The sequence below is a fragment of the Dama dama genome, chromosome 25 (assembly GCF_033118175.1).
Source record: "Dama dama isolate Ldn47 chromosome 25, ASM3311817v1, whole genome shotgun sequence".
NCBI classification, from domain to species: Eukaryota; Metazoa; Chordata; class Mammalia; order Artiodactyla; family Cervidae; genus Dama; species Dama dama.
Genome location: NC_083705.1, coordinates 57,695,922 through 57,712,380, shown reverse-complemented (window position 1 = coordinate 57,712,380; position 16,459 = coordinate 57,695,922). Strand labels below are relative to the sequence as shown.

Below are 16,459 nucleotides of genomic sequence, written 5' to 3'. Positions count from 1 at the left end.
CACTTTTAATAGGAACTAATATTAAGATCAAACATTGCTTTTAAAATTTGGGACTTACATATTAACTTTGTTATTATCGCATTTATTTCAATTTTCTGAAAGGGTAGGAAAAAACAAATATATATTGGCATACATTTTAAAAAAGAAAAAAGAGCAGTTTAATTATAAGAAGATGGAGTTCAGAAAGTTTTCTTCTTTTTTCCTTAAAAGGAATGAGAAGTCGGCATGTTGCTATTGCTCCTTGACATAAAGACAGTGTCTTTGTTTTATGTCCTCTGTGTCTGAATCCTGCAATGCCATCACAGCAGAGAGTACTCTACACCGCTTTAAATGATAAGAGTTTCAATAGGCACTTTAGTGGAATTAAGAAAAATCTAACACTCTTCCACCGTGATGCCACATAGCTATCTTCGTTCTAGGTTGTCACGTCAGTAAATTGTATTGAATAGGCCTGAGCTCGTCTCAGTGTGTTTCCAAAATAACAAAACAAAACCAAGCAAGTACACACTAGAGGATTTATCTTGTGTTGGCAGAATAAACCAAAGCTGACAATATGATAAATATAGCAACTTGCTAGAAACCAGATAATCAAAGGAATCTTGTCCTAGAAAGCCGTGTGTGTGTGTGTGTGTGTGTGTGTGTGTGTGTGTGTGTGTGTATGCGTGCATGTGCACGCGTGTGATTTCTATTTATGTTCCTTTCCCTTAAATTTCTTCTGTTGGCTGTGTTTTAATCTTTGCCTCTCCCCTAAGTGACTTTATCAGGGTTATAACTCTCTTCTTCTCCAAACATGTCTGCCAAGACTTTAAAGCGGGGTCCCCAGTCTGTTAGGTAGTTGTAGTCCTGGTCCGCTTCCGTGGTCAGAGACTCTATGGAGCTGAGAGAGTCAGCTACTGATCCGTTGCCTTCATAGGCATATGTTGCCAATGAATCATATGGTGGGGCTGTGGGGTCCACATCATGTTCTTGTAGCCTTTGATTAATGAAATCCCTTATGTCTGTGTTATCTTCCACTGGTGGTCTCTGACGAGGTAAACAGAGAGAGTCTGGTTTTATATCCCTGCGAATTTTGTTATCTTCAATCACTTTTGGGTTTCTCAGAGCACCAATGTCGAAAGCCTGGGTGTCCTCCTCCCCGCCTCCTTCATCATCATAATGGATAACGTTGTCTCTGATGTCTTCTTTAGAGGTCATCAAGGTGTCTTTCTTCTTCTGCCGTCGCAGAGCTACATACAGCACAACTATGGCTAGAACAAAACAAAAATGGCAAAGTGAGACTGTGTCTGCTCATCTCTCTGTAAGAAATTAAATTGATCAGGGCTGGCTGAGTTTTTTAATGACATCCTATTATTTTCAAAGTACACATATTGTAATCTGCATGGATCCTATCTATGCTGATTTTCATTGTTTAAATTCAGTTTCATTTTTAAATTGTAGCTAAAGTGAAAACATTGCAAAACTCACAAATTCTAATAACAGTAGTCTTATATTTGACATATGTTTAAATATCTCAGTGTCAGGTAATTTGTTACAAAGTTTTAAAAAAGCAGACAGAGAAAGGCAAATATATAATTTATATGTTGAATTTTTTAAAATGGTGTAAATGGAGCTATTTACAAAACAGAAATACAGTCACAGATGTAGAAAAGAAACTTATGGTTACCAGGGGAGAAACACGGGAGAGAGAAAGTGGGAGATTGGAATTGACATGTACACACTACTATATATAACATAGATCATGAATAAGAACCTATGATGTGGCACAGGGGACTCTAGGCAATATCTTGTAATGACCTATATGGGAAAAGAATCTAAAAACAAGTGGATATATATATGCAAATAACCACTTCACTTTTCTGTATACTGAAACTAACACAGCACTGTAAATCAACTATACTCTAATAAAAAATTAATATAAAAAAGAAAAAAATAAAAGAATGGCTTGTCCAATCATACATAGAACTGTATAGCATTGAAGTAATAAAACTTGGGCCTTCCCTGGTAGCTCATCTGGTAAAGAATCAACCTGCAACTCAGGAGACCCCAGTTCAAATCCTAGCCCAGGAAGATCTCCTGGAGAAGGGATAGGCTACCCACTCCTGTATTCTTGGGCACCCCTGATGGCTCAGAAAGTAAAGAATCCGGCTGCAATGCAGGAGACTCGGGTTCAATCCCTGGGTTGGGAAGATACCCTGAAGGAGGGTATGGCAACCCACTCCAGTATTCTTGCCTTGACAATCCCCATGGACAGAGGAGCCTGGCGAGCTACAGTCCATGGGGTCGCAAAGAGTCAGATCTGATGAGTGACTAAGCACACAAAATTAAACTTGAGGGGCTTCCCAGGTGGCCCTAATGGAAGAGAACCTGCCTGACATTGCAGGAGACAAGAGACCCAATTTCAATCTAGATGAGTGACTAAGCACACAAAATTAAACTTGAGGGGCTTCCCAGGTGGCCCTAATGGAAGAGAACCTGCCTGACATTGCAGGAGACAAGAGACCCAATTTCAATCTATGGGTCAGGAAGATCCCCTGGAGGAGGGCATGGCAACCCTCTCCAGTATTTTTGGCTAGAGAATCCCATGGACCGAGGAGCCTGGAGGGCTACAGTCTATAGGGTGGCAAAGAGTTGGATGTGACTGAAGTGATTTAGCACACAGCAAAACTTGAATATTTTTGCCCATAACTGACACTTAGATATTATTCATATCTAGATTTACCTTGTGTTAACATTGCTTTATTTCTGACAAAATAAACACAAATCACAGAAAAGCCACTTTTAAAAGCATTAAACAAGAAAGAGAAAAAGAAAAAGAATATACAATATAAGAGTCAGCTTTCAAATTGTGTCAAGTAAGACCACAAATTATTTAAATTCTGTGTCTTACCATATTGAGATATTCTCCAAACTAAATACTTAGTAATCAGTTGGCCTTCTTAAAACAAGATCATACTTTGAAATACTTAATTTACTCTTATCATCGAATATCTCTTTTTTCCCCCCATCGACTTATGGTCATCATTATTTTGATATATTTTTTTTTTTGAGTGAATAAACACAGATTCACACCATTAAGTCAGTGCTCAATTTTGCCTGGAATAATTCTCCCCTCTCCTCCATAGCAGTGGCAATAGACTGAAAGCCAAATGTGTTTAATTTAACACAACAGTGTTTGGAAGAAAGATCTTGTCACAGGGTTAGAAAGTAGGCGACTACATGATGATTAAAGCAAGTTTATTTCCTTTTCTTCCAAAATTAAGGAGGAAGATAGAGGAGATAAAGGTAGGGCTTCTGTACAATGGGTTTTGAAGAGATGTTCAGCACTTTTCACTTCTGGGCTTTATGCAGATCTCAGAACTGAAAACACTATGGTTTGTTCATCCAAAGTGTGTGTGAGAGAGTTTAAACCTCTTAGAGAGACCTACATATGTATAAAATGGCTTGAGAGTTGCCATGACTGACACTAGTTAGATGCGCTTGAGAGTCAAATAGAAGTTCCTGGACACCACAAGATTCTCATGCTTTCACTCACCCTAGGAAATATATAAAATGGCTAAGAATAAGATGATCGAAAGGGCTCTGAGATTGGCTACACAGATCAAATAGGTGGATTTGTAAGCAGACCCCGTGGCAAGACTGAGTGTCAACATTCAAAGCCGTGTACCAGCAATTCACACCTAGGTACAGGGTAGACACCTGGTAAATACTTAGCAAGTGTGTGCTAAGTTGCCTCAGTCATGCACAACTCTTCCATGGACTTTAGCCCACCAGGCTCCTCTGTTTATGGGATTTTTCAGGCAAGAATACTGGAGTGGGTTGCCATGCCCTCCTCCAGGAGACCTTCCTGATTCAGGAATCAAAGCCAGACCTCCTCATTGCAGGTGGATTCTTTACCGTCCAAGCCACACATCCTAGTAAGTACTTAAAAATTTTATTTTCTATCCCAAAGGTAAAGGCATGTGTGTACATTTGTCAGAATATTTTGGTTAAATAATACACGTGCATAGATATAAGCTGATTCCACAGAGCCCAACTGTACCTCTGTTGCAATTTTCATTTAAAGAAATGACTGGAAAAATAAAAATAAAAATCTCTCTTTGTTTTTGTGAATCCAGTAGAAGATGAATAAGTGAAACAGAGTCAGCTGAACAAAGTTGATGGAAGAGGGAAGCCCCTGAAGTAGGTTTTCATTCTCACAGAGATGTTACAGAATACATTTTCTTCAATCCTTTCCCTTCGCTGTGCTTCTCGATATTTTAGTGTATTCTGTTCTGTCCTAGTGGGAATGGTGAGAGTTTTGATGTAAGGAGATCTGAGAAAAGTGGAATAAGAATTGCTTCTGGCCAGCACTTTAGACAGAAAAAAACAAATTCAGAGGTGCCTTTACTTTCCTGTGACTTCTCTTTTCTTTCATTCTTTATTGAACTAGTATTGGACAACTACTCTGTGCCTAGTATCATTTTAAAGGTTCTACAATGCCATAATTACCAGGATGTAAAAAAATGAATTTAAAACTGCTGCTGCAATGGGATAGAAAAGTTCATTGCAGCAAGTGCCACAAACTGTTCACACTTGAAAATTCCCTAGGGCTTGAACATACTTTTGGTGATATTTATTTCTATTGGTATATTTCCATGTGGTAGGAAGTAGAAAATTAACTTTGATAAAAATATAATTCAGTATAGATAGTCTTCCTTCTATCTATATGCAGCAGCTCAATGAAGAAACACTGATTTACATGGTAAAATGAGAAGAGAGATACACAGACAAGGGAGAGAAAGAGAATACATGATTAATATTGAAACCAACCTAAGAGTATAACAATGCACAGAAGGATTGCAATCAAAGCCCCAGTGCTAAGTCCTACAGGTAGAAAAATTGCTTCCACGTTACAAGACAGGATGGTACCATCAGAGTCACATCGACAAACTCGAATAGTCATTGTGTTTGTGCTGCTCTGGACAGGATAACTGCTGTCTTCTATTACAACGGGGAGGAAATACAACTCTTGCTGCCTGCGGCTGTATCCATTTCTTCGGGTTTCAATTCCAGCTGTGTTGTCTACAAAACATGACACGTGTGGTAAGATGGTTACTATGAGTATCACTTCAAATCTTCAAGTTGGTATCTGTTAAACAGTAGGAAGCTCTTCTTGAGTCAGTAAAATACACCATATTTCAATTCTTTCTTTTATCATTATGAAAGCTGCCAAAATGTAATCAGATGCAATCAAAGAAAATCCTTCAGAAAAGAAGAAACATTAATCTTGTCTGCAGTAAGAATTAAATTTTTTATTGAGAAAGAATAGAAAATTGGTTACAAGACAAGAAATATGTTGTATCAAAGCACTTATCTTTTTCTGATATCAAAATCTCACAGAGAAAACAAACCTCAGTGGATGCTTTCTTACATGATTAGAACAAAGATTATAAAGGATGAATCAGCATAGCATTTTACCTAAGAATGTAGTCTTTAAAATATGACACATATCAATATACTATTTCAGATAAAATTTGATTTTTTACTTTTCCCAAGTCTATGCTACATATATGTATATATGTGTGAATATATGTATACATTTTCACTTTTCTAAAACAGCATAAGAAACATGGAAAAGAAAAGAAAATATGTTAAATCATCAAGATTCATTAAAATTTGTAAGGAGTTTGAATCACAATATCTATCAATTCTATCAATTGCCAGATAAAGAAATGTGATATAATGTGTATATATATATATATATACATATATATATATATACATATATTCACACACAATGGAATATTATTCGGTCATAAAAAGGAAGGGAATCCTGCCATTTGTGACAACATGGATGAATCTAGAGGGTATTATGCTAATGAAAGACCAGTCAGAGCAAAACAAATACTGCATGATAAAACTTACATGGGGAATCTAAGGAAAAAAGAAAAGTAGAACCCATAGAAATAGAAAATAGAAAAATAGTTGCCAGGGACTGGAAGTGGGGAGAAATGGGATAAAGTTGGTAAGAGGCTTAAAAACTCTTAGTTATAAGATGAATAAAGTCTGAAGATCTATATTATAGTACAGTGACTGTAGTTGATAACACTGTACTGTATAACTGAAATTTGCTAAAAGAGTAAAACTTAAATGTTCTCATAAAATAAAGGTGAAAAAAGTGTCTATCCATTTAAACCAAAAACAACTTCCAATTACACTTAAAATATAACAAGATAAAATGAGGATATGGTAAATGGCATGAGTGGCAAATACAAGTTTAGATCATGAAAATATACTACATCATGAGGCAAAGATGATCTGATTCATGTTATTATGAGTAACCAAATATAGATTCTCCAGCAAATACAAAATGGTGGAAAACAGTCAATACTTTGGTTCCTGAATGATATGACTGTCTATTTAGTTGCCCAAGCCAATGGTCTGCAAGTCTTACTCGTTTTCTTCTTCATCATTTTTACATGGAATCTAGGAGATCTAGCATCAAGCTTATGTATTCCATCTCCCAAGTCACTAACCTCCATCCTCACAGCCATGTCTCTAATTCAAGACACTTTCATCCATTTTCTGCAATAGTATCAAATATAGTTTTGTCTTCCTCTATTGTTTTCTACACTGGATTCATCCTGATCTGCTAAAGTGCTCCTGTGTAAACCGTTCAAAAACTTCCCAGGTCATTGGATTTAAGTTATAAACTCTTTAAATGGCTTATAGACAGGTTAACTAAGGTCAGAACAGCTGATCTGTTGCCAGCCTTAATGTATTTAATCCAGTGTCCTTTGTATTTTTGTAGTGATTTTAATAACAGCGGATGTTACTAAATATTAGTAACAGTGATGATAGTATCAGTGGTGGTAGATATGTAAGTTAGTTATGATGACAGAGCTGGTAGCTAAAATTATCTTAAAGGTAATAAAGTCTAGGCACTGTGTTAAAGGATTTGCATTACATCATCTTATTTAATAAAACAAGCATGAGGTTAATTTATGTTAACTATGAAGTTGAAATTATTTAGTATAATTTAATGTATTGAGAATCTGCCATTTAGGTTGTATTGCAGTAGGAGTGAAAACCTGTATTATTTTCACTAAAAAGCCTGCACCATACCATGTGTCATATAAATAAAAGAATTACTTGTATGCACGAGCAGTGCATGTAAAAGAAATGATATATTTAAAACATGAAAAGTAATTTCCCAAACAGTATATTGGTTGTCTGACTCATTAAGGGAATGCCCCCATTATAAATGGAAGTAACTGCCTCATTAGATATAGTCTATATAGGTTAAACAGTTTATTGTTAGTCATAAATTTTGTATTTCTCGTATATAGATTTCTATATTTTAAGAAGTTGAGTGCTTTTAGGAAGAGCATTGATTTCTACCTTTGTGTCCTTTTACAAAGTTGCCTGATAAAAGCTAAATTTTTACGAGGTTAAACTTACTTCTGAAGTCACGAACTGTAAAATTTGGTTTGATGGCAGCTTCAGGTGATAATTTAAAGGAGAATTGTTGTCCAGCAGGTGAAAGATCTCGGTCTGCAGCACTGACTATCTGAATTATCTGAAACAAAGTTGAGATCAGACTTGAAATCAGTCATTGATTTCAAAGGGAACTCTACATACCAGGCTAATACATATATTTAATGAAACATGAAAGGAAACCAAAATGACATTTTTAGAATTTATATCATTGGGTCAATCATTTACAAATACTTTTATAAACAATAAAATATTTAGTTAATAGTGGCAGGTACAATTACAGGGTATGAACTAATTCTAAATCAATGTCCACATAACTAAAGAGAATAACAATGTTGAAAATTCTCACTAATAAGCAAAATAAAATTAAAATGTATTTGCTTGCATTTTAAACTAGACAAAATAATGCTTTCTAGCCTAAATATGAAAATACTTACTGGAAACAAAATCTCTGATTATTTAAAAGTCCTTTCAAGGAAAAAAAATTAGTATCATTATGTTTGTGAGAACGAGTTTTATCTTCATAAATAAGTAAAATAGTGAGAAGGAAGCAGAGGATGTAGATGTTTTTGTTCTTATGTCCCGCCACCCACCCACCAGTGGGTGACAATATAAATTATGTTTCCTTGGAGGTTTTTTTTTTTTAAGAAGTAATCATGATCAACTTTGTTTCAAAAATTTTCCGAAATTGCTCCTGAAATATCTAAACAGTTAAAATTCTAATATTTCAATGAGACTCCCTTAGGAATTTGGTGATTAACTTTCAAGAGCCAAGCTATGACACTGATAATTCACTGTGTAAATAAAAAAATACAAATGGCTTTGAGGTATTTATTTATTAATGTATGCAATGACTTTGCATCAGGAAGAAACTGCAGGACATGTGAGCAGAAGAGGAAGGCAGGGTGCAGCTCAGGTGACCACATTCTTAGACTAAACTTGAATTTGCCAGAGGAAGACCTTAGATAATCCTGTGCACTTAGATTGATGCCATTAAACATGAGAGTTATTTGCCCCTATTTGTTTTTATTCCATGGTTAAAACTCAGACTTATGATTGCTATCTGCCTTCTATCTAGCTGTGTGTTTTGGTGGGCACACCCAGGACCACACACAAGTACATAACATATATACCCAGGCTTCAAGTTCACTGCTAGGTAATTTTTAATTTGATCATGGAATCGCTAATGAGAATTTCAGTTGCCTATTTTACTGTGGGGGTTTCCAGGTGAGTAAAGTGGGCTTCCCTAGTAGCACAGATGGTAAAGCCTCCGCCTGCAGTGCAGGAGACACGGGTTCGATCTCTGGGTCGGGAAGATTCCCTGGGGAAGAAAATGACAACCCACTCCAGTATTCTTGCCTGGGAAATCCTGTGATCAGAGTAGCCTGGTAGGTTAAAGTCCATGGGGTTGCAAAGAGTCGGATATGGGCATAACTTAGCAAATAAACAGCAATAAGTTTTACTGTGATTCAGTCACACAGGATCTATTTAGCCTTTAGAATTATCATGGATTCATCACCAAAGGCCAAATTGTGGAATACGGCAATTTAGTCTAATAATTACCACGCAAACCCTGTAAAGCTTCAAATTTCCTCAGATAAAACCGTGTACTCAGATCACTATATCTCATCTATGAAATTTCTTTAAATTATTTGGGAATTAATTTGCCAAGTTTTGCTTTGCCTTTGCTATCAACTAGCATAATTATTTTGTCATAATAAATTGACATCAAAATTTATGAAGAAAATAACTTCATAACAAAAAATCTTTTAAAATAACATACAGAGGTGACCTTTTTGGTATAAACTGGCAATGATCTGGAATTGCCACTTGGGAGTTATTGCCCTAAGGAGCTACTGAGGCCAATATGTCATTGATTCATCATATAAATCACTATTGACTTATGTAGAGTCATCTTTTCTCTTCTTTTGATAGGTAGAAACAGGCACAGAGATGGATAGGTAAGGCATACATACATATATATTAAGTTATTATATAATCCAAAACAGATAGTTCCTATGCAGTTTCTAGACCTTTAGGATGACTGGGATCAAAAGCAGAAAATGCTCATATACTGTATTTCTCATATTTCAGGGTTATATTTTGTATGTAAGTGTGGCCCAAAAGGGCTTCCCTGGTGGCTCAGTTGGTAAAGAATCCACCTGCAATGTGGGAGACCTGGGTTCCATCCCTGGGTTGGGAAGATCCCTCAGAGGAGGACATGGCAACCCACTCTAGGATTTTTGCCCAGAGAATTCCCAAGGACACAGGAGCCTGACAGACTGCAGTCCATGGGATTGCAAAGAGTTGGACACAACTGAGTGACTAAGCATAGTGGCCCAAAAGAATGCAAAATGCTTGACATATAATTATTATGAAAAAGAGCTCTCAGCGACCCCACAGATTTCTTACCACTTTATATGAGTATACAAAAATAAAGTTATCTCTAATAACTTCTACTATTCCCAATTTTTTAATTTATTAGAGAAACATAGAAACATAAGAGTTCCATTTCCAAAAGTCTTTAAATTGGCACATTACATGATTCTGATTGCTATGATATAATCAATGTCCCACATTACCTAAAAATAAAGGACTAGCTTTGAGAGATCCGTGGAAGGCTCTGGAAAGTAGTAAATACCTCTAAATTGTCAAACTTTGGTAAACTTATTTTCATTTTTTGTCTGTGTGCTCAGTCACTCTGTTGTTTCAAACTCTTTTGCGACCCCATGGACCGTAGACCACCAAACTCCTCCGTCCATGGGATTTTCCAGGCAAGAACACTGGAGTGGGTTGCCATTTGCTACTCCAGGAAATCTTCCCAACCCAAGGATCTAACCCACGTCTCTTTTCGTCTCTTACATTGGCAGGTGGATTCTTTATCACTGTGTCACCTGGGAAGCCTCTTATAACTTTGCAAATAATGAAATCCAGCATAAATTTTGCCCGCATTTAAAAGGATAAAGCATTTAACTTTAAATGTGTATATATTTCTGTGTCTATTTAAAGTTAAAGGTGCAAATTTATCACTTGGGAACATATGACTAAATAAATCATCCTGTAATACAGTTAATGAAATGAATGTGTTAGTTGCTCAGTCATGCCCAACTCCTTATGACCACATGGACTGTAGCCCACCAGGTTCCTCAGTCCATGGAATTATCCAGGCAAGAATACTGGAGTGAGTTGGCATTCCCTTCTCCAGGGGATCTTCTCGACCTAGGGATTGAACCCGAGTCTGCACTGAAGGCACATTCTTTACCATCTGAACTACCAGGGAATTTTCTCCAAATTATCAAAAAAAGTAATAGGGCAACACAGTCCCCTAGAAGTTTCTGTACTGATGGGAACAGTCTGCATGTACACAGATAAAAATGGTAGCCACTTGGAAACTAGGATGAGCAAATACAAGCTACCGTATAAAAATATATAACTAATAAGGGCCTATTGTATAGCACAGGGAACTCTATATTCTGTAATAACCAATATGGGAAAAGAGTCTGAAAAAGAATGGATATGCATCTATGTATAACTGATTCAATTTTCAGTACACCTGAAAATAACTCAATACTGTAAGTCAACTATACTCCAACAAAAGTATTTTTAAAAAATTGTAGCCACTCATCTCATATAGCTACCAGGCACTAGAAACAAATAAGTGTGAATGATAACTTTTAAAATTTATTTAATATTAATCAAATACATATAAGGCTAGTGAACATCACACGACAAGAGCCATGCAAGAAATATTCTATGAAGCAGTAGAAAGCATTCAAATGGAAGCAAATACTAGATATTAAAGAAGGACATTTTTAATAAAGATACAGTTTCAAATATTAAGATATTTCCTCAAGCAAGAATTAAAACTTCAATTTTACTTAAATAAGTAGTTAAATAGTTATTCTGTGTAAAAGAAATAGAAATAGACATCAAACCAAAGCATATAGATGGATTTTTCTTTCGGAACCTAGGTGCACAACATTGGATTAATTATATTCTTATTGCATAACACACTCTTACCATCTGCTCATGCCTGGTTCCTATTAATCATATTCATTTCAGTTCAGTTCAGTTCAGTGGCTCAGTCTTGTCCAACTCTTTGCAACCCCATGAATTGCAGCATGCCAGGCCTCCCTGTCCATCACCAACTCCTGGAGTTTACTCAAACTCATGTCCATCGAGTCTCATATCAATTCATATCTCCATTCATTCATTTATGAAAGTGAAAGTGTTAATTGCTCAGTCATGTCCTACTCTTTGCAACCCCATGAACTGTAGCTCCTTTGCCTATGGAATTCTAGAGGCAAGGTTACTAGAGTGGGTAGCCATTCCCTTCTCCAGGGAATCTTCCTGACCCATGCATCAAACCCAGGTCTTCTTCACTACAGGCAGATATTTTACCATCTGAGCCATCGGAGAAGTCCTTTATAATAGTGTTTATAGAAAAGCTGATTACTCACCATTACCCACATAAATGCTAGGATTTTGAAAGTAACTTTCATTAACAGTGTGGTCCTTCCTCATATGCTCTCCCCACTAGAACCTCCCTCCAGAGTAATACTTAGTAAGAAAATGTAATTCAGATATTTTGAATAACCCAGATGTTCTATTCAAGGCCACCAGAGAAAGTTTTCCATTCTTCATGGGCTTAAGAGTATCTATGCACCCCTTCATAAAAGCATGTGAACAAAGCAAGAAATATCATAGAAGAATGTAGTCTAAAGTTTTTTGCTTACTGGACTTGCAATCACAAGTTTTTTGGAAATTTCATAGTCTACAGAAAATAGCAGAATATGCAATTCTAGAACTGTTAGTTATACAGAATATATTCACTAGGCCATCATCATTTTTATCCCATGTGGTATTAATTCCACATGCAACACATGCCATTAATTCAAAAGAATTCCATTTATGGTTTATTTGATGAAGACATATGATCCGTGTCTATATACATGCATGGTCTCATAACCTAAAACACATGCATATAGCAGGTCTTTATAAAATCTTAAATAACAACATGGATAAGATACCTGTCCTGGTTTGGCATTTTCACACACAGCTGTCTCATATGGCACAGATATTTCTGGAGGAAATTCATTGACATCTAGGACATTAATTAATATGTTGACTCTGCTGGTTAATAATGGGTTACCTGTTAAAAACATACAAGGAGAAAAGATGATTACAAAATCTGATCAATCGTTGCTTTTATGGTGAATATCACTAACATTTAAAAATCAGCATTCATATGGAATCCAGAAGACTTTTTCTTTATGGGAAACTGAGGCATTGTGTCAAATCTAAATGATAAAAAGATGAATATGGGCACTCTCCCTGTCTCACTGTCAGAGAACCAGCAGTGCACTACACAAGAATTTATCCCTGAAAATCACCCCCAAAGTTAAGGACAACCATTTAGCTCATGTTTCATAAAAAATGCAGCCATCAAACTAGAGTGAGTTAACAGGACCAATCTTCACTAAACAGTGATATTTTTCATAAACATATGCTTTTATATGTGTGTCTATAACTTTATTCAGTAGTATCATCTACATATCTAAATAACTTTCTCAAAATGATCCCCCCTAAAAAGATGATAAATTACAAGGAATATGAAGGAGAGATGACTTTTTATAGATGAAAATTAAAATAAACTTAAGGAAGTAGAACTAAGAGATTATGTACAGTTAAGATGCACCCTAAAATTATTTGCTGATGATGAGAAAAGACAAAGTAAACAGCATTTCCTTCCTACAGTGTCAAAAAACACTGCTTTGAAAAATTGTCTCTGTCAAAATCCCATCACAAGTTTTAGTCCCAACCTGCGATATGATACCAACTTCTCTGTCCTTTGCTGAAGAAGACCAGGCATAATTCAACAAATAAGGAATAACATAATGGATAGGTTTCAATTTATTTATTTTACCTAATGAAACTTTACAGATGGATAAAATGCCCCAGGTTGTTGTATCTTGTCCAAAGTCACACATCTAGAGGAATGGGGAGTTAATATCCAAACTCAGGACTATGGAAATCCAAGTATTATGCTCGCTCCACTTTTTTAATGATTGGTTATTGTGTTAGATTCTTCATCTGCAGTGCCACTGAAGATTCACAGTATTGGCATTATTTTAGATCTCTGGATGCTTTTAAAGAATGCATACAAATCTTACCACATGACTGATTCTGACAAGACTACAATATTCTGTTATGCTAAAATTGACTTAAAGAAATAAAAAGCATTGTCAGCAGTAGCTTAAAAAATGTTCACACATTCATATATGACAAAGTGAAATCCATTGTCGTATACCAGTTCAGGCACAGATAACATAAAGGGAGGAGAAATGGAATGTTTAATAAGTTACTGTGAGGATGGGACAAGATTTCTCTCCCAACTATATTTATAATACAGACTTGCATTTATAATATATAAACATGTTATTAATTTAAACTGATTTTTACCCATGAGAAATTCTGTTTTGATAGTTTTAAATATTTATCCTCCTGAAATATAGATTTTATATCTGCCTCAATGAGTACTGTGTCTCAAAATATAATCACTATTGTAATATCTTATTATTAAAAGTGTTTCTCAAAGATGAGCTTTTGGTAATTTAGCTAAAGCCAAATATTTTGTTGTGTGATCTTTTCCTGTGCACTATAGGACTTTTAGAATCACTACAGAATAAATGTGACTAGGCATCACTGTGGCAATTACAAAATGTGTGTTAGTCATGTTCGACCCCATGGACTGTATTGCCTGCCAGGCTCCTCTGACCATGCAATTCTCCAGGCAAGAATACTGGAGTGGGTTGCCATGCCCTCCTCCAGGGGATCTTCCTGATCCAGGGATCAAACCCTGGTCTCCTGCATTGCAGGCAGATTCCTTACCACCTGAGCCAACAGGGAAGCCCCTAACATAACAGTAGATACTGGGTTTTATAACATGCACAGTAAAGGAAAAATGTGAAGAGATACAGTTGCTAGTTATACTCATTCTTGGGACAGAGGGTAGAAGTAGAAGAGACTTTTCTGGCCTTTCATGGGAAGGAGGCAGAGTAGAAACAACCACAACGACTGAGTACTTCCTTAAAAGGTACAGAGAGGAAGGCTCCCCTGAGTGGGTTTGAACCCGCCAACCTTTTTTGGTTAGCAAATAAATGCTCCAACAGACTGTGCCACAGAGATACACTCAATTACAAAATAAATACCCAAATAAAAATAGAGGAAAAACTGTAACAACATCAAAGACAGGTTATTCGTACTGTCCAAAATGAGTTATGGGTTTATAGTTTTCAATATATAACTCTTCTATTGCATATTTGTAAAACTACTTATGATTAAAGGTTTAAAAATGTCACCTTCTATTTGTAAATCTGGTTAGGTAAGCAGCAACATTTCTGTTTGACAACTACTGTACTCAGGTAAGAATTGACCTTTTCACAAGGGAATATTTTTATTAGAGTAATATAGAATTTTTTTGATTTATGTATGTAATTCACTAAATGATATGGTAAAGTAATGACATTTCTTTCTGATTCATCTCATCTTTGAAACAACAGTGATGACATTCTTTAAACTTGATTTGGCATAAACATTATTATCCAAATCCCTTCCATATTAGAAACCAGTTATCAATGAGCAATTATAAAATCAATTCAAATATTAACTTAGTAAATATTAAATACTCAAAACCTTACACAATTAATTGCTGTGTTCCCAGTAGTCAAGCCATTTAAACTCCAATTATCATTGCTTCATATTGCTTATATTGAATAACCAATGTATTAATAGTTTTGTGGTCAATTAAGATAATTAATAATTCTGTTTTGTCCCTCAGGCCTTCAAGAATGTTTTAAATCTTCTTTCTTTATTCTTCATGATATCTTCATCAAATCCCATAAATTTTTGAGCCAATTTGAATTAGAACTGCCTTCACATTTTAAGGTGCAACTTAAACCAAGAAAAAAATTATAAGGCCAAATTATAAAAATCGAGAATACCGGAGAAGTGAAATACCATAAGTGAAATGCATATTATAAAATAACATTTCAAATTTATTCCAAAAGTTTAGTTAACATAGATAAACTGAACAAATTCCTAGAAAGACATATATTGTCACACGTGTGCGTGCTAAGTCACTTCAGTCATGTTTGACTCTGACTCCCGATGGACTACAGCCCTCCAGGCTCCTCTGTCCTTGGTATTCTCCAGGCAAGAATGCTGGAGTGTGTTGTCATGCCCTCTTCCAGGGAATCTTCCCGGCACAGGAATCAAACCTACGTCTCTTATGCCTCCTGCATTGGCGGGCAAGTTCTTTATCGCTAGCATCAAAATGAACTAGAAAATCTTTATAGACCTAAGGCAAGTGAGGAAAATTAAGCTTTAATGGTGCACTGGGAGGACTCGGGGGAATCGGGTGGAGAGGGAGGTGGGAGCGGGGATCGGGATGGGGAATACGTGTAAATCCATGGCTGATTCATATCAATGTATGACAAAACCCACTGAAAAAAAAAAAGAAGAGAGGAATTGAAAAAAAAATAAATAAATAAAGCTAAGCTATGATCTGTAAAAAAAAAAAAAAATCTCCCAACCAAGAACAAGTCATGCCCACATGGCTTCACTGGGAAAGTCTAGCAACTATTTATAGACCACATAATATCAATTCTTCATAAACTCCTTCAAAAAATAGAGGAGAAAACGCTTACCAGCTTATTCTTCATATTGTAATACCAGAAGTCAATCAAAAATATCAGAAAAAAAAAGCATGGATTAACCTCATAAACACAGAAACAAAAATTGCTTAAATATATATGAGCAGTCAATCCCAGAAGTATATTATAAACCTAATATATAATGACCAAATGTCATTTATCCTAGGCATGCATGTAAGGTTAGTTTAGCATTTAATAGTATTATGATTAATGTGATATATCATATTAATAGAAGAACAAAAAATTGCATAAGCATTTTGATAGACTCA

General features: G+C 35.7%; 1 protein-coding gene across 2 annotated transcripts in view; it reads right to left on the bottom strand.

Moving 5' to 3' along the window:
- Window positions 1-747: 747 nt before the first annotated feature.
- Window positions 748-16,459, bottom strand: part of CDH12 (cadherin 12) — a 305,281-nt gene continuing 289,569 nt past the window's right edge. For both annotated transcript variants that reach the window (XM_061129640.1, XM_061129641.1), the window contains 4 exons: window positions 12,507-12,628; window positions 7,441-7,558; window positions 4,810-5,061; window positions 748-1,247 (listed from right to left, as the gene is read on the bottom strand). In XM_061129640.1, coding sequence (XP_060985623.1) covers window positions 748-1,247; window positions 4,810-5,061; window positions 7,441-7,558; window positions 12,507-12,628 — 992 coding nt within the window. The remainder of the gene's footprint in view (window positions 1,248-4,809; window positions 5,062-7,440; window positions 7,559-12,506; window positions 12,629-16,459) is intronic.